Genomic DNA, 20,722 nt, shown 5'->3' with positions numbered 1-20,722 from the left:
CTCTGGAGTAGTAGAGAACAGATGTAAAGAAAAGGCAATACATCATCACCCATTTGTATGGTTTGTTGTGTATGTTTACATAGTAACTAGGCTTAAGAGCTTCTTGACCCATTTATATAGTGCTTTATATTGTACCTATTTGCATAGTAGTTAGGTTTAAGGCCTCCTTGTTACTAAGCCATATGAATATATCAGACATGTCGATTATAGTCAAGTGCCTTTTCTAATGTAAATTTTCATGCAGAATGTCTATGGCACAGAATTATTCATGCATCTCTAAAGTGCCTTGCAGTGTTTGTAGTTATGGTAGTTGCAGTATAGTCTCATGCAACTTAATCTGGACAGTAGTTAGTAACTTCTTGTGACCAAAACAGCTAGTCTGTGATGTAAAGAATGCATGCTGATTTATTTTAGACACATTTTTGATGGATCACAGTATTGCATCACTCATTTCCTTTTCTGCTTCGCCTCTAGGGGTTCCAGAATGTTTTTATTTTGTAGTTATAATTGTGTGGTGCAGTTTTATCATTAAATGATTATTCGCCATCAAAATTTACCAGTTGCTTTATGAGAATTCTAAATGCGTAGATGTTTGAGTTGTTACTGCATGCTGAGTATTATGATCCATTGACTTCGACCTGAGGTGAGACAAAATCAACATGCACTTAACACCAGTACTTCAAAATGAATATAATAACTAGCTATGAAAATAGTTATTCGTTGAACTGAGATTATAAGCACACTATTCATTACCTCAACCATTTATTTTAGAATTTGATTGTATCATATGCATGCCTGCTGCTTGTTTTCCCACATTTTAAGAAAATCTTCCACATTTGGGTACTTAGAAGTGAAGTGTGTAGATAAAATTAGAGAAAAAATGTGAAATGCATTAACAGGTATTCTTAGTGCTGTAACTGCAGTTTTCTCTTCAGCCACTAAGGGATGGTATGAGTCTGAGAAGGGAGTGACTACATAGCAGTCTTATTTGTCCTTCAGTGCACAAACACAACTGGGAAGGAAAGAAGGAAAGAAAAGACCAATTTGAGGTATAGAGGTTCTGATCTACACGACTGCACTGATCCTTAGTACAATAATTAATTGACTGTTGTGTTGTGAGATAAATCAGTGGATACTTTCTTGTCATGGAAAATAGGAACTGGGATCCTGACTGAAAGAAAAGTGATGAGTGCTGCTGAATTACGAGGTGGACAGCTGCAGTTTGAGCTTCTGTTGAGGGAAATTGCTATAAGCCGTCAGTCATCCTTTTGTTAATAGGCAACCCATGACACACACACAGCACATGGGCATCAGATATACAGGAAGGCTATGGGCAACAGTTTCTCTTTGTGTTTATTTTGATTTGTTTTGGAGGAGACGTTGAACAGTTTGATACAGCAAGTAATCTGCAGGGTGCAGTAACTGCAAGGTTAACTCAGCTTGTGTTAATCTTGCTACAGCAGTTCTTTCACAAGCGGAGCAAGCAAATCTGACGTGCTACATTTAATGTCTTTATGGATTTCAGCAACATGATCTCTTCACTTCATATGATTCTGCACTTCCAAGTTTTCCTGTCCAAAACAGTGAGTATATGAACTTGCTTATTTGTAACAGTGATAGTCTGAAAAAAGTATTATGTTCATTTTTGCCAAAGCAGGTGTGTAAAGCTGCCTAGAAAAATGATCTCATATTGCCTAATGTACCATTGGAATGTAGCACAGATTCTAGCAAAGATCTTTTGCTGCCTTTCAAAATGTTTTGTTTACGTAAATTGTGAATCTTCATGTTATATAAGACCTATTGTGCTTTCTAAAGGAAAAAGAAAGAAGTTATTAATTTTTTATATAACTATCTTAATAAGATACTTGTGCTTGAACCCAGTCTTACAGTTTACTGTACTAAAAAAAAAAGACAAGATCTTTGTTGATGTTGGATTATCCTTAGCTCCTTTGTTTTCTAGGTGTACTGCAACTTCCCGATAAAAAAATGAAGATGCTTTCATATTTGCTGTGAAGATTTCTTGGAAAAAAATTTGGATTTTTCTGTCCCATGATGCTGGTGTCTCTTATGAAGCAAAACTGACTACTATAGCAAGGGATGGTACTGAGGGATTACTTCCTGTTTTGTAATGGATGGCTTTTGCTGGTTGACACAGACCTTGAGAGAAGCTAATAAAGTCACTTGTGGGACTCAGTGGAGATTAAAAATATCAAGAATTTTTTTTTTCATTTTCTATAACAAGTAATATTTATCAACATAGGAGGCAGTCATTTTTGTATGACACTGTTTTTAACCTTTGAAAGACTCTGTGGCTTCAAGAACAGAATGGCAGCCTAAAGACGACACCACATTGTTATTAAAGAAATAATCACAAATTCAAAAACAAAATATATATTATCTTCCAAAAGAACTTTTCTATTAACTGTTGTGGCTGTTAATTTTTTGATAATGCTTCTGGTTTCTTGAAATGGGCAGTAATGGAGTTTACAGTAAGGAAACATTTATACCTCAAGTGCTTACTTACATTTGCAATTAAAATATTCTAGCTAAAACTGTTAATATTGACTAAAAAGTATAAAGTTTACAAAAAAAAAAAAAAGATAAAATCTTTCAAGATGGAGGCTGCAATGGCCAGTGCAGAAAGTTCTGGGTGCACCAGTCACTTACCATATAGTTATGCTCAGGCCCGTGCTGCGGCTCGGGAGAGAGAACGAGAGCGTATTGCGCATACTCGTGCTGCTGCTGAAGCTGCTTCTGGAGGTACCAGTGGTGGATCTCATCAACAGTCTCAAGGTCGTGGTACATCTCAGAGTAGTGGCAATGGCAGTGGTAACAATACGCGAACCAGTACTTCCCATCAGCATGAGTCTCAGCAACCAAAAGGGAAGAAACAGCGCCGCTTAGAAAAATACAAGAACCGTCAAGGCAATGGAAGTGGCACTTGTCCTCTTGAACTAGCAGCTGCAGGGCTTGTGGATTATTCAATTCAAGAGAGATCAGATGAGGGGGAAGAGGAAAAGAAATCATTTTACATCTGTAATATGGAAGATGAAGTTGTTTCCATTACTGGTAGATCACCTCATGACTGTTATGATTCTGTATACAGTGACTATGAATGTTATGAAAGAGTTGTTATTAATGTTTCTGGTTTAAAATTTGAGACACAGCTTAAAACCTTAAGCCAGTTTCCAGAAACTTTACTTGGCAATCCAGAAAAGAGGATACGATATTTTGATCCCCTGCGAAATGAATACTTCTTTGACAGAAACCGTCCAAGTTTTGATGCAATACTGTATTATTATCAGTCTGGAGGGAGGCTTAAGAGACCTGTTAATGTACCCTTTGACATTTTCTCTGAGGAAGTAAAGTTTTATGAACTTGGAGAAGAAGCCCTGCTAAAATTTAGAGAAGATGAGGGATTTGTTAAAGAAGAGGAAAAACCATTACCTGAAAATGAATTTAAACGTCAAGTATGGCTTTTATTTGAATATCCAGAAAGTTCAAGTCCTGCCAGAGGGATTGCAATAGTATCTGTATTAGTTATATTAATTTCAATTGTTATATTTTGCTTAGAAACTCTACCAGAGTTTAGGGATGAGAAGGACTTCCAAATTATAGGAGGAAAAGGGATAATTAACCAGACACTGTCCTTTGAAAGTGGGCATACTGCTTTTAATGATCCATTTTTTATTGTTGAGAGTGTTTGCATTGTATGGTTCTCATTTGAATTTATGGTTCGCTTTTTTGCATGCCCTAGCAAAGCAGTCTTCTTTAAAAATATAATGAACATCATTGATATTGTATCAATTATGCCTTATTTTATAACTCTTGGTACAGACCTTGCCCAGGAACAGGGCAATGGCCAACAAGCTATGTCTTTTGCCATTCTAAGGACAATTCGACTTGTCAGAGTGTTTCGCATTTTTAAGTTGTCCAGACACTCAAAAGGTTTGCAGATCCTTGGACATACTCTCAGGGCAAGCATGAGAGAGCTGGGGCTGCTCATTTTCTTTCTGTTTATCGGAGTAATTTTGTTTTCTAGTGCTGTTTATTTTGCTGAAGCAGATGAACCTACAAGTCACTTTCAGAGCATACCAGATGCTTTCTGGTGGGCTGTAGTCACTATGACCACTGTTGGCTATGGTGACATGAAGCCCATAACAGTTGGTGGGAAAATTGTGGGTTCATTATGTGCAATTGCTGGGGTATTAACAATTGCATTACCAGTACCTGTAATTGTCTCAAACTTCAATTACTTTTATCACAGAGAAACTGAAAATGAAGAACAGTCCCAACTTGCACAAGAGGCTATCAGTTGCCCGTATCTTCCTACCAATCTGCTGAAGAAGCTCAGAGGATCTTCCTCTTCCTCCTCTTTGGATGGTAAATCAGGTTACTTGGAAATGGAAGAAGGTATTAGGCAGTCCATTTGTGTGAAGGAGAAAGGTTGTCAGGGTAAAGGCAATGGTAATAGTATACATATATCAAGAAAAAACTTTATAAAGTCAAAATCTGTTGAAACTGATGTGTGATTTGCATTTTCTGGACCCTTTGGGGAAGAAAGGAAGCAATAAACTAAAAGGTAGCCTACTGTTTTAATTCCAGGATGAACAAAATTTTCATAAGTGAAATTGTATTCACATCTGCTGTCTGATAAGCAGATGCTGACTTCAGACATCGGATATTTTTGTCTGGGAGACTTTAGGATGTAGCAATACATATTGCAATGGTTGAGTTCTTTATGACAGCAGTTTCTTCTTCAAACTGAATTATAGAGCTATCTTGAAATCAGTGGAATTCCAAATGCGATGCTTATATTAACGTGATAAATAAATGCACTGCAGTAAACATAATCATTTACTCAGCTATTCATGGACATATATTTATGATTTTTTAAAGTTACAAGTCTTTATGTTTTGCCAGCAATTAAATGCCAAAAAGAAAGTTTAAAAAAGGAAAGAAAGAAAAACTCAAAATGGGTAACAGTAAAAGACATGCAAATGATTACATTGTAACAGCATTTCTGAATTCTGGTTATGGATGTAACTTATGTTTTATCCCAAAGTATTTATAACATCTTAGGAATTTTTCAATTAAAACATTTTAAGCTGCTGAATTTATGTTAACCATTGTGTATGGTGGGAAAAGTATGTCGGTAAATTTTCTTGTCGAAGTGTACCATGTTGAGTAATCACTCACACATACTATGCACTGTTTAAAAAAAAAATGCAACATGTTAAATAACAGGATCCTTGCACAGTAACATAGGAAGGATTAAGGTGTAATAGGTCCATGATTTCGGCACTTTATACTGCTGCAGCAGCAGGGCAGAATATGTATGATATCCAAAATGCACTATACTACACGTATTTACTGTGAATGTGGACTGGTGTAGATGACAATCACTTTAGGTTACAGACTCAACTTTGCATCTGTGGTACTGTAATGCAGAATACTGAGCTGCTTTTGGACATTTGATTGAAGAATCTTGACTATACTACCTAGATTTTGAGTTACTTATCTTAGGTATAGTGTGCTTTGACTGTGAAAGTAAATTTCAGTTAACAGTATACCTGTATCATTGGGTCCACCCATTTATGTGGTCATGAGTATTATTTAAACATGGAAACATCAGGATTTCCAGTGTTCTCATTATAGCATAAATAATAGAACCAGTACTCTTTTTAATGTATTGTTTTATTTATTTATTTGGTTAAAGCACTATTATTGATGCATAAACTACAGATCTGCACTTGGTATTATCAAGGCCTTTTCTGTCTTGAATTTGGCTAGGTTGCTTGTCTGTCTAACTTCCAAATAGGGACCATTCAGACATTTGCTCCTATTTCTGGTCATATAATTATGTATTTTTTCAAAGTGATTAAATTAATTTAGCTTATTTCTGGAAATGTCATAATTTATAGTAAGGTTATCAGCAGCTGTAAGAATGTAGTCTGAAACTGGGAACTCTGAAAAAATATAATGATATATAAATTTGGTTGATTCAGCACATATCCTTGCTACAGTGATTTTTGCATCAGGTGTTTATTTTTACGTAATAGAATCATTCATATATTCCAGAAGTCTGGTTTGTGATATGATAACATGCAGCAGTTGCTTCGATAATGGTACTGTCTAACATGCAAAGTGATAATATGTAAAGAGAGAATGTATACCTCAAGTTACTTCAGAGGTTGTATACTGCAATTACTGTTAGGAATACCAGAGAAAGTATGGTTTGCATCTGCAAGCAAATGCATATATTGCACACACTTTAATGTGCCCTTCATTAAGAAACAAAAGCATGTTTGTCCTTTGCAGAAAATATATAAAAAAGAACAATTATTGAAAAAAAAATGTAAATTATGCATGATTTTCTCTGTAGCAGAACTAATCTATTCTTTCATATGTTTTTATAGAAAGCACAGTTGACAGGTTTTGTTCATTGTTTAATTTATTAATGGTAAATATAGGCCTTATCTGATCTAAGGCTGCCAAGTAAACTATAAACCCTTAGCAGTGAATAATGTTCAACATGTTGTTAATTACATTTTTGTTATAAAAAGGTAATTGATAGTCAATAACAGAGTACCAGAAGCCTTATGGTGTGCTTGTTTGTGAACTGTTTTCACATTCTAAAAGATTACTTGCTTAGCCAGCTCTATGCTAAATGAATTGTGGTTATTGGAGTTCATACTTACTTTATAAGTGTATATTTTTTCAGGTTTGATTTTTTTTTCTGGATTACAGGAAAATAATTTGTGAAACTGCAGTACATGTAGTCATAGTCATTCGTGGTTGATTAATGAAAAAAATATATAAAGCTGAAAGGAAAGAGCAGTTTGGATACACTAATCATTAAATGTTTATGGTAACTGAATGTCAGAAGTATAGCCTTTAGCTTATAATTACACAAATTATATTTTAATTATTTGATGCCTTGAGAGGTTTGCAGATATCACTGAATTTAAGTCTAAGCATGAAGTTCAATGAAGGCGAGCTATGTTTCCTTTGAAACACTGCTCTCCCAGAATGGTTTATCACTAGCATTAACTTTTCGGCCTTTTGATGTGTGCCACACCAGACAGTATTTCTATGTTCATCATTTTTGCGTATGTAGTTAGGATCACTGCAACTAATTTAACAGCAAGAGTAGCCAGCAGAACCAACCAAAGGAAATATTCCAGTATAGCTGCACCCAATAAATGACTGAATACTGCTCTAAATCATGGATTTGCAGCAGTATTTATGCCCAGATTAAAATATGTTGAGTGGTAAAAGATTTCAGGAACTTGTTCACATATTTAAACTATTCTGCAGCTGTACTTTATATTTTCTAGACCTTCAGAGTACCAGACTTGTATATTTTACAGTCTTTCTACAGTATATGTTTTGTTTACCACTGATACATCCCATGTGAATCTGTTTGCTATTATTCATTTATAGTTTAGAATTTGTCAGGGACATTATTGTTTTTACTGCTGTACCTTACATGTTTTCTGACTGCATTAAAATATTTTCATTAAATGCTCAGGGATTAATGTTAAACATATTTTGAGAATAGGTAAAAACAATCATCAAAACTCCTAAAAATGTAGCTCATTACATTCTCTGCCATTGCCAGCTTTGTCTTTAATCTGTAAAGTTAACAAACATATCTTCAAAGATTTCATTCATGCAGTACCATCTGACTTTCATTCAGTAAACTGTAAGTATGGCTGTTTCATATACATAAAAGAGAAGTATTAATGCAAGTCGTGACTGGGAGAGTATTGTTTTCTGTGGTACTTTGAGCAGACAAAGGCAACTTTGCTTATTGATAGTAGTCGTGCAAAAAGGGAGGACATACTAATTGTCAAGCTGCGTTGTATATTATATCTCAGGTGGAGAATGTTGCATTTTTCTAAGGGCCAGGAAACAGATGTGTACCTAAAAGCCATTATATATACATCTGATATCAGTTTTCAAAACTGCCCCTATAATCATTGTATGGTGGGTAAGTAAAAGGATTCTATGGTTAGGTACATAGCAAGCTTATACAGGTGCATAGTTAAAGGATACAAGATGGCTGTACTGGTGTTATATGATACGAATATAGGGCCACAGTTGGGGACATTAGACGTCTATAAAAAGAGAAACGTGATCAATGATAAAAATAGCAATAAAGATGTTAAGTGCAAGACTGACAAATAGCCATTATGCAATGTAGTAGTGCAGCTTGCACTTTCAGGCCTTCGGTAGTTTCCAGTATAGTTCTTTGTAAATTATTAAACTTTTCCCTCAGAATCCACTAGGTAAACAAGTATGTGCATGGCATTAAAGTTTTCTGTTCACTCAACAGCACTAGGAGATATTTTATTTCTGTTGACAATGTGGGAAGTGATCTCTGATAGTAATTTCAAATAACTTCAGAACATGTCAGCATGGTGCTATGAGTACAAGTATTATTCAGCATGCATGTGTCTACATAACGATTATAACTTGTGCTTAAAAAAAGTCAGTTTTCTTTATTAAGATTGCTATTTTCCCACACTAATAGTATGATTGTACAAAAATTGAAGAACTCATCCCCAAATGAAAACAACTCAAATAAATGAAATATGTATAGTATCTCTACTATTTGTGCTAAGGAGTGCTTACTATGATACGTGACTTTATAGTTGTCAGAAATTCTTCTTCCCTGCCCATGTGCGTGTGTGTATGTTAGGATTACATCCCAAATATTATTAGCAGATTAGTCAATGACCCAATTGAAAAAAAGTAAGGTGAAACTGAGTCTTTGAGTAGTCTGCTAATCAAGAGGGCATCCTATCCAAAAATTTGGACACCCTCACAGGCACACATTTTCATGCACATAACGAATGCATATAATCTTAAAACAAACACACACACACACACACACACACACACACACACATGTATACTGTGCATACTTCTAATGTGGGGATAAGCCTCACTGCCAGGCAAATACCACACATACTTCTAACTTGGGAACAGGCTTCCTCACCCCAAAACTTAGATAACCAACTTAGAGATTGCATTTACTTTAGGGTAAGTGCCACTCAGGGTGCAAAGTCACAAAAGCACACACCTCGTACATCTTTCATTTAGTCTTCTCCAAGCATCCCCATGCAAACCTAGTTCTCCCTTAGAAAACATAAAAGCAAAATTGTCGGGCTCCTGTTTAATGGTATAAACAAGTCACTACCAATTTTATATAATTGGTTTCTATACTCCCAAAAAAAATTACAATTTTGGGTACAGTAACATAACTCACCATAGTCAGTATTGTACAACTTAAGAAATACAATTGATTGTTCAAAGAAACATCCTGTTCAGCTTATTATGAACATAGTAAGCATTGTTCAAGTACAATAATAATATTTTTCAGCACTCTTCAGTTAAAGTAAAATGTGTGGCTTTCTTTTTAGTTGGTTTATTTAATGACTACTGTTTTTATAATCAGTAACATAGCTGCAGAGTAATTTTATGAATGCAGTGATATGACCCTGTTCTTTGCCCTTTGTCACATAGATATGCAGTGTGAGTGTCAGCTGAAGTGTTACACTTTTAGATCTTGATGAGAAGATGCCCCTTCTGTGTGTTTTCCCTTTTTTCAGTGGAGTATGTTGATTAAGGTCTGAAAATAAAGATGACTGGATTTTACATGTGATGTTTAATGAGGAAAATAAAATGGCCACCATTTATTCCCTTCTTAGAAAACAGCATTATTTTTTCAAATGGAGTTACTGTAGTTGTTGTTGTTGTTTGCCTTTCTGCTTTTTCCCGGTAAGGGGTCGCCACAGCGGAACTCCGGTCCGCTAATGATTGGCAGTAGATTTTTATGAAACGCTGAGGTGCCAGCTCAACGCCCAACCTTCAACGAAGGCATACCCATTTACGCACGCATGTCTTTCGAATGCTACCCAACCGCGGGGAGGACATGCAGACTCCACACAGAAGGCACTCCCAAGCCAAGCCGAGAATCGAACGGGAGAACCTCTTGCTGTGAGGTAACAATGCTACTGCCATATCACCGCGGCATGAGTTACTGCAGTTGTTATCATAAATTATTTAAAATTCAGTCATGGTTCAAAAGTAATTGTAGCTGATCAGTTTCATCCAACAACACTAACCATGACATCGTACTCATACCCTTGCTTGATTTAATAGCTGGGTGTACATTACTTATTGTTATATCTTGTAGGATTTTTTGTTGTACTCTAGTACTGTGTATATATTTTTCAGTACGTTATATGTCTAGATTTTTTTCTGCATCAACATTTTACTGCCAAGTCTATAATTTGTTTATAGCAAATATTTAGTAGCATAAGTGTTTTTGTTTTGAAACTCTTACTAGCTAATGCCCCACCACCTTTCCTTGTTTTTCTTCACTCTCACTTATCTGTTTACTGTTCCTTAAATTGTCCCTGGGATTCATTAACGCCTACACTGAGTGTATACTAATCTGAGTGAACAATTAACACAAGTATAACTCACACCCAGTCCCATCTCTTTATCGCATTCTACCCAATAAACCCTTTCTGCACTTGCTTTTAGTCCTTTTTAATTTAATTGCATTTTTTCAAACTGTGTGTGGACTAATATTGCTACATACTCAAGTGTGCCAGCTTGCACTGCATGTGAATTGTTTTTACTACTGTTTTTGCTACTTGTCTGAAAAAAAAAATGTATCTGCTTTTACTGTATTTGTGTTTCTTCCTACTTTATTTTGCTTTTGCGTCATCTTAAAAGTACTCAGTTGTATTTATTACTGCTTGGTGTATCTCATTCTAAGCCTTTTAGTTTAAGCACTTGGGCTTCAGACCAGTTGTTTTACATTAAGAAGGTTTGTGGTCTGCACTGTGGTGGCAGAACAGGTAGCTTACATCCTTCTAAGTTGGGAACTGCTGATTGAGGGCTCAGTGTCTGTTATTCTAAAAGTGTATTAATTCTGGTTTAAGCACTTGGGCTTCAGGCCAGTTATTTTACATTAAAAGGGTTCGTGGTCTGCACTCTTGTGGGAGGAGAGGCTGGACTCTGCCCTTCTGAGCTGGGAATTTCTGGTTAAAGGCTTATAGTGCCTGCATATTTGAACTGCTTCTTACTGAAATTGGTACACCTTGTTTGCTGTAGCATAGACTAGATCCAGGCCTGCTGAATCTAGCTTTGTTTGTATAACTTGAGCACTAATCCAGGCATTCTTTAAAGTATTCAATTGTATTTATTACTGCTTGGTAGTAACTTGATTAAAGTATAGCTATCATTCTAAGTCTTTTGGATTAATCACTTGGGCTTCAGACCAGTTGTTTTACATTAGGAAGGTTTGTGGCCTGCACTGTGGTGGCAGGACAGGTAGCTTACATCCTTCTAAGTTGGGAACTGCTGATTGAGGGCTCAGTGTCTGTTATTCTAAAAGTGCATTAGTTCTGGTTTAAGCACTTGGGCTTCAGGCCAGTTATTTTACATTAAGAAGGTTCGTGGTCTGCACTCTTGTGGGAGGAGAGGCTGGACTCTGCCCTTCTGAGCTGGGAATTTCTAGTTAAAGGCTTATAGTGCCTGCATATTTGAACTGTTTCTTACTGAAATTGGTACACCTTGTTTGCTGTAGCATAGACTAGATCCAGGCCTGCTGAATCTAGCTTTGTTTGTATGCTTGTTATTTCCCTGAAACGCTAATTCCACCTAAAACACGGCTTTTCAGCGCTTCTGTGGATCCCTAGTGATATCTGCATTGCTTACTGTACTTATTTCCTTGTTTCACTTGAAAGAAAGTTACTGTTTGTTGTTTTTGCATTTAAGTTACCTGTAACACATTGCATTTAAGTTACCTGGCACTTGCTCACTAAAGCAATTATATAAGTCAGCACTAAAAAACTAAAAGCACTACACCCTCACAAACTCCCCTTGAGTACCTTGTTCCCCATTAGCCCTTTTTTTCAATTATAAAGGAATTCCCAATACTATTCTAGCATGTCCAAAGGTCAGTTGCCAATCTCCTCTCCAGTCCAGCTGGTGAATCTGGGAATCTTGAGGCAATGTTACAACTGCCTCATGTACACAGACAACCCTGTCCTCCTCCCAACAAATTCCAACACATGTGAGAGATGCAACCATATAGCCATACTGGAGGCTAAGCTCTCTCAACTCAGTACTGGCGAAACCAGTCAGGAGGAGAAGGAAACCACACTCACTACAATTCCAGTCTCACATAGACCTACCACGACAGCAAACCAAACACATAAACACACAAAAACATACTCGGAGGCTCTAAATAAAAATCTGCCTAAGCAGCAGAGACCTCCAAAGCAGACACCCAAGCAACCGCTACCCCAAAACAAAACACGTGCAACACATAGCTCACAATGCCAGTGTGCCGAACAGTCATAGCCCTTAAGGCTAAACAACACACCTGATACACTTGTAATAGGTGACTCTATCGTCAGGCACACCGACGTCCCGCTCACCAGGCTGAACAAGGAGAAGGTCACGGTGAGCTGCCTGTCGGGCGCTAGGATCCGCCACATAACACAAGCACACAGGTCACTCCAAGGCAAGTACAAATATGACTCAGTCATTGTCCATGCTGGTGTGAATGACTTGAGACATACCTCCCTGGACTACATGAAAAGAGACATAGAGGAGCTCTCTGAGCATGTAGCCCAAGCCGGTATGACCCTGACCTTGAGTAGCATCTTACCCTCACCAAGAATGATGCCACAATATGAAGACAAGATGATCAATTTCAACAATTGGCTTAAGTATTGGTGTCATTCAAAAGGGATCCAATGCCTGTCAGCCTGGGATGACATACTCGACAAGCCACGATGCTTCGCTAGGGATGGCTTGCACCTGTCACCCCTGGGCTTTCGTATATTGGCAAAGGCTCTTGCTACCCCCATAGTGCCTTTTTTAGGCAAGGCTCAAAAGACAAACCCACCTCCATAGGTATCACAAGGGATAAGAAACTAAGAGTAATGCTACTCAACGCCAGAAGTCTAAACCTCAAGATGCACGCACTCAAAACTCTCCTTAGCATGGAGAACATCGATATCTGTGCAGTAACAGAAACCTGGTTCAAGGCTCCTGAGAGCACTCCAGCACTACCAGGTTATACCTCATACCATGCTTTTCGGCCCCAAAACTTGGACCGAACCACAAAAGGAGGGAGTATCAATATTCGTCAAAGATACCCACACCTCCAGGTTGGTGGCACAGCACGAAGCATTAGAGACTATCCATGTGCAACTAACAGTGGGTAAAACTGCCTTCCAGTTTATAGCCTGCTACAGACCACCCTCCCAAACCCAGGAACCCCACTCGGCCTTCCTGAGAACACTGGAAAATATGAAGGTCTCTCCAAACACCATTATATTGGGTGACTTCAACTACCCAAACATAGACTGGGAGCATTACTCTAGCTCCAACACCCTAGCCCAAAGGTTCCTAGAATTTATAAACTCAAATGCTATGGAACAACTTGTTACCACTCCCACAAGAGGGGAAAACATACTGGACCTGGTCATCACCAACATGGGGACTCTATGCTCCAGACCAGAAGTGTATCCCTCATTGGTAAGATCAGACCATAAACTAATCTCACTGGATATTCACATCCCGACTCCACCCCCTGCCCTGAAAACCACAGTGAAAAACTTCTCTAAAGCAAATTTCACACTCCTCAAAACCGAGGTGGAATCCTTCAAAGCCCCCGGGCCTGTGGAAAATATGGCCCAGACAGCAGAATCCTTTATAAACGCATTCTATGAACACCTTCAGGAATGCATGGATCATGCAATCCCAAATAAAACCAAGACCCAATCTTCCAAAGGCAGACGTCCTGTCTGGTGGACCCCAGCCATAAACAAACTATACAATAGAAGGAGGAAGCTACTACATGATAGAGCAAAATCCCAAAAAGGGAAGGCATCTCTGATCAGTATTAGCAAAAACCTACGGGCACTCATAAAATCGTCTAAGGCCAGCTTCAAGAGAAAAATTGCACAGGACACTAAGGATAATCACAAGGCTTTCTTTAGTTATGCTAGGAACCTGGGTGGGAATTCCCAGATATGCTCAGAATTAGTCCAAAATGACAAAAAAATACACCGAACCCACAGACATTGCCAACATCCTAGCTGACAGGTTCAGCACAAACTTCTCCCCCCCCCCCACCAAAAGGGCAAATATCTATCATAGCAGAGTCCTGCCCCCCTGACATCTCAGATGCTCAGGTAAGAGCTGCCCTCCCCAAAGCAAAAAACACAGCATCAATGGGACCAGACGGTGTCCCGGGCTGCGTCCTACATGAACTCCAAGAAGAGCTAAACCTAAACATAAAACTACTGTTCAATCTCAGCCTTACTACAGGAAATGTACCCAAAGAGTGGCGTACAGCAACAGTGGTCCCTCTCCACAAAGGTGGTGCCTCAACGGATCCTGGAAACTATCGCCCCATAAGCCTGACTAGCTTGGTCTGCAAAGCTATGAAAAGGATCATCATGGACCTCATAAATAAAGATATTGGGGACCTACAGACACTGGATCCTACCCAGTTTGGCTTTAAGGGCAGATCCTGCCTCTTAAACCTGGTTGATTTCTTTGAAACAGTCACCAAGGCCATTGACGAGGGGAAGGTGGTACACACAGCCTACCTGGACCTCGCAAAAGCCTTCGATACAATAGCCCACTCGGGCATTATAGATAAGCTCACCAGCTTAAATATAAACCCCTATGTCACTAGATGGGTTGCAAACTGGCTCAAGGACAGAACCCACATGGTTAGAATTGCTGGAGCCATGTCAGACTCCAAACCAGTTACAAGTGGTGTCCCACAAGGCTCAGTCCTGGGACCTCTCTTGTTCGGTATATATTTCTCGGAGGTACAGGCCAACACGGAAGGACTGTGGCTGACCAAGTTCACAGATGACTGCAAACTGGGCGCCATAATCGACTCTCCAGCCAACACAAGCATCCTCCAAAAGGGCCTCATAGAAACAGACAACTGGTGCCAGAGCCATGGCCTCGCTAAACGCCAAAAAGTGTATAGTCATCCCCTTTGGCAAAAACAAAGTGCCCACAAATTACCACACAGGTGGTAATCCATTAAGTACAGAAGAAGTAATTAGGGACCTGGGGATCCAAGTTGATAGCAATCTCTCATTTGACAACCACGTGGCCAAAGTGGTTAGAAAAACATTTTATATAGGCCACCTAATCATGAAGGGATTCACATCTAGATCAGGGGAGGTCATTATGCCTCTTTACTCATCCCTCATCAGGCCCATAATTGAGTACAATGCCCCTTTTGGGATGTACCTTACCAGACACCTGCAGCAACTGGAAAGACCCCAAAAGTACCTCACCAAAAGGATCAAAGGGCTCAAACAGATGCCATATGCTGCCCGGTTAAAGAAACTCCAGCTCTACTCAGTGGCATACTGCCTGCTCAGAGGCGATCTGTGCCTGACGTATAAAGCCATGTCCAACTCGGAATTAATGGACATGCTGCACCTCAGAAAATCCAAATCCCATTGAGCTATGCGCTCGAGAGACTTGAACCTCAGCATTGAAATAAATAGGACATGCTGGTGGGACAGATTCATAACCCAGAGGCTCCCTTCACTCTGGAATAAAATCCCAGTCCAGGTTAGGCAGAGTCCCTCATTGACTCTCTTCAAGAGGAATCTTGATGAGTGGATGGGAGATCGTAGGTTTACCCCGGGTATCACTTCTGTGTCACTGTTAGACAGAGGCACAGTATACTAACCTCGAAAAAGGGCATAGCAAAATTAATTTAAAATGGGTGTCGAAAGCCAAACACACTCTGGCTAGGCTTATAAATGCCCTAGGGCAGATAGCCTAGTATGAACCTATGAACCTTCTTTGTCATAGTTTTAGTTTTCCTACTGATTTTCTTGCACCATTAAATACCGAGGAGGATTCATAAAGGTTACTACAAAGTGCAGACTATATGTACACGTAGTATAATCTTTCTGAGTGATTAGAAGGCACAAAAATGTGGAAGGGATGTTCTTGAATACAGATTGCGTACTGGGTGTAGGTGTTATTGAATTTGGTCCCCAGTCTATTTTGACTGATAATGTCTGTCATAAGTATGGCTTTGTACTCTTGTTTCGTATTTCATTAAGGTTTCAGTGCAATCCCTAGTGTTCTCCTTGATTTGAATATAGTGCCATCTCTGAGACCACTAGTGTGAGAGCTGTTAGAGTGATAAGAACCTTTGCTTCGCATTTGCACTCTGGGTGCAGTCACTTAATTGTCTGTTCCTGACGGTGTTGTGTTCAGTGTAGCCCAGCCTCCTTGTACCCCTCCATAGGACCCCTTTAGCTTTACAGCATATAGCTACTACTTTGCTCCATTCTTTTGACCATGCAACCTGCCTGTATTAAATTTTCATTTGTCATGGAACTTGCATAGATAATGCTTTCTCACAATACTTACACATATCCTCTCAGCTCTCTCAGTTTCACTCAGTTTTCTTTGCTGTCTGGTCCTTTTCCCCAGTTTCTTAAATTCTTTCTCCCCTTACATCAGCTTTTTATCTTGACAAATTTCATACATATAGCCTATTCTTAAACTCGTTTTTAAAAAAAATCCCTGTTACCTAATCATAATTCCCCGTGAGTACTTACTCGTGTTTTATCTCATTACTATCCCTCCTTTTGTCATACTGCATTTCTTCTATTTCACTCTAACCTCATATTTAGTCCTCTACGCTCATATCCATGCTGTTGTAATTAGATCTCTCATAAACTGGCCAAGACCTCCCCTATAAGAGCAAAGGGTATAAACATTATTGTAATGAACATATGAAGTCTTAACAGGAGCTACTGTTTGTAAAGAATGTATTTATTTACCTAAAATCCAAATATTACTACAGTCAATAAATCCTTTCACTTTCTTCACATGTGCAGTCCTGAGAAATGGGTCGAAAGTGGTGTCCTTCTCATTTCTTGGAAAATTCTGTGCCATGTGATAGTAGTTTCTCTCTGAGAAAGTAAAACAAAATATCTCTAGCCTAAAGTGAGCCCCATCTGAATACAAAATTAGTAGTCAGCTTCAACCCAGATTTTTTTTTAACATCTTAAGCTTGGGCTTTTTTAATTTCTGTCACCTGAGATCAACTAATTGCTTATTATGCACTCCTTACACCAAACTTCTCATCACACCATCTGGCCAAATCCAAAATCCAGTGCCACCCGATCACAGACTAGATTATCAACTAATGTACAAACAGAATCCCTGTTCTATTTGTGTAGTCATATGTTTTCAGAGACAACTAGCCAGCTTTAACAACCACTTCTGCCAATTTCCTGAAGGCCCCAAGCCTCTTCTGCATTCTCTGCAGTTTTACCCGCAAAACGCTATATTGCTTCTCCACTCTAGTGTTCTGTGAATCACTGAGTAGAAACTATCCTCACCCATGACAACAATAACATGCCACAAGAAACTTTTTTTCAACATCCTGCTTCTGTTTCGGAACTGCTATTTCATAATATCAGGAGACTTTTAAGGTACAAGTCTTCATCTTGGCTTACACTCCATGTTCACACACTGCTAAAACAGTGAAGCTGTGCGTAGCTTTTCAGTTTAAATATTCCCAGAATGATTAGCATTACTACAGTAACCCAAGAGTAGATGCAGGTAAGATTATTGCAAGGCAAGGATCATCTTCTTTAAGTGAAACTAAGTAAATGACAAGTCAGATGCATTCTTTCCAGTCTGTTTACTAGAACTGGTATGCCTCTTTGTACTACTTTTACTGCAACCTTCCAAGATAGCTGTTGCCTACTATAAGTTCTTAAGTATCCCTTTAGCATCTTCCATCCTGCAGTCCCAGTCCACCTCCTTTTACACTGAGAGCCCTGCACCATACTTCCATCATTCTGTCTGTCTCTGTCTCATACCTATCCATCTTTTGACCACAGACAAGGCTTAAATTAATCACCTTTTGTAGTCCTGGAAAAGTAGCTGTGCTGTACTACAGGTTCCTAAAATCCTGCATTACCATCCTATTTACCTTCTGGCTTATGTTATCAGCCTCTCCTTGTCAAACAGGAGATTTCTATGTTTATGGTGTCTCCATCATCATCTTCATCCCCAAAAACTCATTATTCTCCTGTGTGTAAAACCATTATCACAACTACTACTACTTTTTCTTCTCTTAAGTAAAACATAATAAAAAGTCATTTCCAGGAAACTTATGAAATACCTAATTTCAAATATAACTATAAAACTTGCACCCATTGCAGTTCCAGTTTTATGTTTATATTTTTTTCATTTAGTCGTTATATAGTAGAATAATATCCTGCAGCTGTGAGTCAGCAACCGTGTCCCTTTCGGTATGTATTTCCTATTAGCAGACCCTGTTCCCTTAGCTCTGTGACTTTTATTATTGTTAACCTTGCGTTAGGTATCACATGTACAGAATAAATTGGCCTTTGTAGTACTCCACCTTTATGTTTCTGCTTTTGTGTTAGTGTTAGGGCTGTTGGGACTACATATGTAGCAATCATTTCAAAATATTTCTCTACCACTTCTTCATGGTTCTCTGCCTCTGCTTTGGGTGTGCCAAGAAGCCTTGACAATAGGACTGAAGCTTTGACAATTTGTCTGTAACGGCTTCTTCCATGTTATTTTATTATACTTTAAACAATTAGGGATACAGTCTTGGAAATCATGTGTCTGTTCTAAATGGTAGCTTAGACTTCAATGTTATATGGTCAGTAACGGGTGTATATTATAACCGCGAAACCTCACATATGAGAATACGGAAACGTCGACACATATTGAGCAAACCACGAAAACAGTGAACGTCCTGAACTGCGAAATTAAAAATGTCGAATCAGCATAGTTGGCCAACCTCACCGGCCGCTACTTACTACCTACCCAAACAAAATAAATAATCCACATACATACACTTAACAAAACCCTACTTCTAATACTAAACTAAAGCTTACATATATTACTATGTATGTACTTACCTTAACCCGCACCCTAACCCTAAGGTCCGTAACTATTGCACACTTACCTTAAGGAGCTATACCGGAGAAGGGCCAACTATGACGATTCGACATTTTGAATTTTGCGCTTCAGGACGTTCGGTGTTTTCGCGGTTCGCTCAATATGTGTCGACATTTCTGTATTCACGCAACTGTGGTTTCGCAGTTGTAATAGGTAACCGTCAGTAACTAGTATAAGCAATTTACTAAGCAGATACACATGAAAGTGTTCGCAAGCCCTTAGTTGCAGGTGTTTTTTTTTGGAGGGGGGTATCTTTTCTTCTGTTCTAATAATGACCAGCTGGCATAAGCACTTACCTTTTTCTTCCCATCCTACACCTGGCTGAGGATTGCCTATAGGCCTACTGAACTAACAACAACTTCTAGCATTGTTATGCACTGTGTCTCAGTATACAGCGTAACTGTCTTAGATTGGATCTTTTTAACCTTTTTAGGGCTTCTTTGTATTTTTTCAGATCACTCTAATGGCATAACTTTTTTCATCTCTGTTTTAGAGGTGCATGGATGTCTCTAAAGTCCATTATTAATAGTGAAATGTAGTTAGCCATTCCCAACAGATTTCTTACCACTTTTGTACTGGTAGGCAGTGACATTCCACTATGGATGCTTCCTTAGTGGATCAAGTGACGTGTTACTAGAGAATCTGAAACCATAAAGCTGCAGAAGACTTTTAAGAAATTTACATGCATCTTTTTATTCAGCATAACATTGTTCTCTGTCTGTCTGTCAAGTCTTTTTTTGACATGTCATTATACTCTTTTTCAGTCCTTCTGCATATTATTAATTTATCATTAGGGAGGCTTGTATTCTTAATGCTTTTAGTGTCAGTCACTGAACAGGTAGCACACTTGCCTTTGTGCTGGAAGATGACAAGGCTGCGGGTTCTATTCTCACTGCAGGTGATTAGACTAATTTTCTAATTACTGACACTACATTCGGGGATGCTGCACTACTGAGCGTGCCTTCCTTTAGATGAGATGTTAAACCAGGTCCCATTGGCATGAGTTGGTGGTAGCTCAAATGGATGCAAAAGATCCCATGGCACCTATCTAAAAGAGTAGGAGAAGTTTCTCTTTGCTCTGGCTAAATTTCCCCTAGTAGTTTGAATACCACCTCTGGTCTACCCTGAAAAGAGGCCACTAGCCTAGTGGGACTAACCCAGGATAAATAAAAAAATAAATACAGCAAGTGATGCAAGACACTGTTTTTATCTGATGTTGGAATGTCTCTCTGCTACACAGATCACACACCAGTATTAATCTTTTATATCTCATCAGTCCTCTGTTTTAAAAAGGTGATTGTGAACCTACTATCTGGAATGTTGGTCAAACTAGTGGTAATCTAATCCTAAATCCAGTTTAGGAAATGCACCAGCTCAACTCAGGTCAGTTGTTGTAGCATATAATTCTGGTGTCCAATGTCTTTCTATCTGTATTGCATAGCTGGCTACTGTCTTATTAGTACAAGCTTTTGCTTCCCCACCCTTTTTTGAGTTAATGGATGTACCTCTGAGTAAGCCCTATAACATAAGACCTGAAAATGTTAAATGCATGTCTACCCTTTCTAACCTCTCCTCTACTGTTTTCAGAGGAGGAAAAAGGTACTCTTTCATGTGGCTGGGGCATAGAAGTTATTTTGGTGGTGCTGCGGTAGTGTTGTCGCCTCATAGTAAGACA

The 20,722-nt window shown here is 38.7% G+C and overlaps 1 protein-coding gene across 1 annotated transcript; it reads left to right on the top strand.

Annotated features, from left to right (window-relative positions):
• Positions 1 to 505: 505 nt before the first annotated feature.
• Positions 506 to 6,012, top strand: KCNA4 (potassium voltage-gated channel subfamily A member 4). Its single transcript, XM_044059650.1, has 2 exons — positions 506 to 1,583; positions 1,961 to 6,012. The coding sequence occupies exon 2, from the start codon at positions 2,616 to 2,618 to the stop codon at positions 4,530 to 4,532; it is 1,917 nt and encodes a 638-aa protein (XP_043915585.1). The 5' UTR covers positions 506 to 1,583; positions 1,961 to 2,615; the 3' UTR covers positions 4,533 to 6,012.
• The last annotated feature ends 14,710 nt before the right edge of the window (positions 6,013 to 20,722 follow it).

The sequence above is a fragment of the Protopterus annectens genome, chromosome 17.part0 (genome assembly GCF_019279795.1).
Source record: "Protopterus annectens isolate FY-2018-M chromosome 17.part0, PAN1.0, whole genome shotgun sequence".
In the NCBI taxonomy this organism is placed as follows: Eukaryota; Metazoa; Chordata; order Ceratodontiformes; family Protopteridae; genus Protopterus; species Protopterus annectens.
Note: the sequence above shows the minus strand (reverse complement) of the source record. Positions and strands in the feature narration are given on the sequence as shown.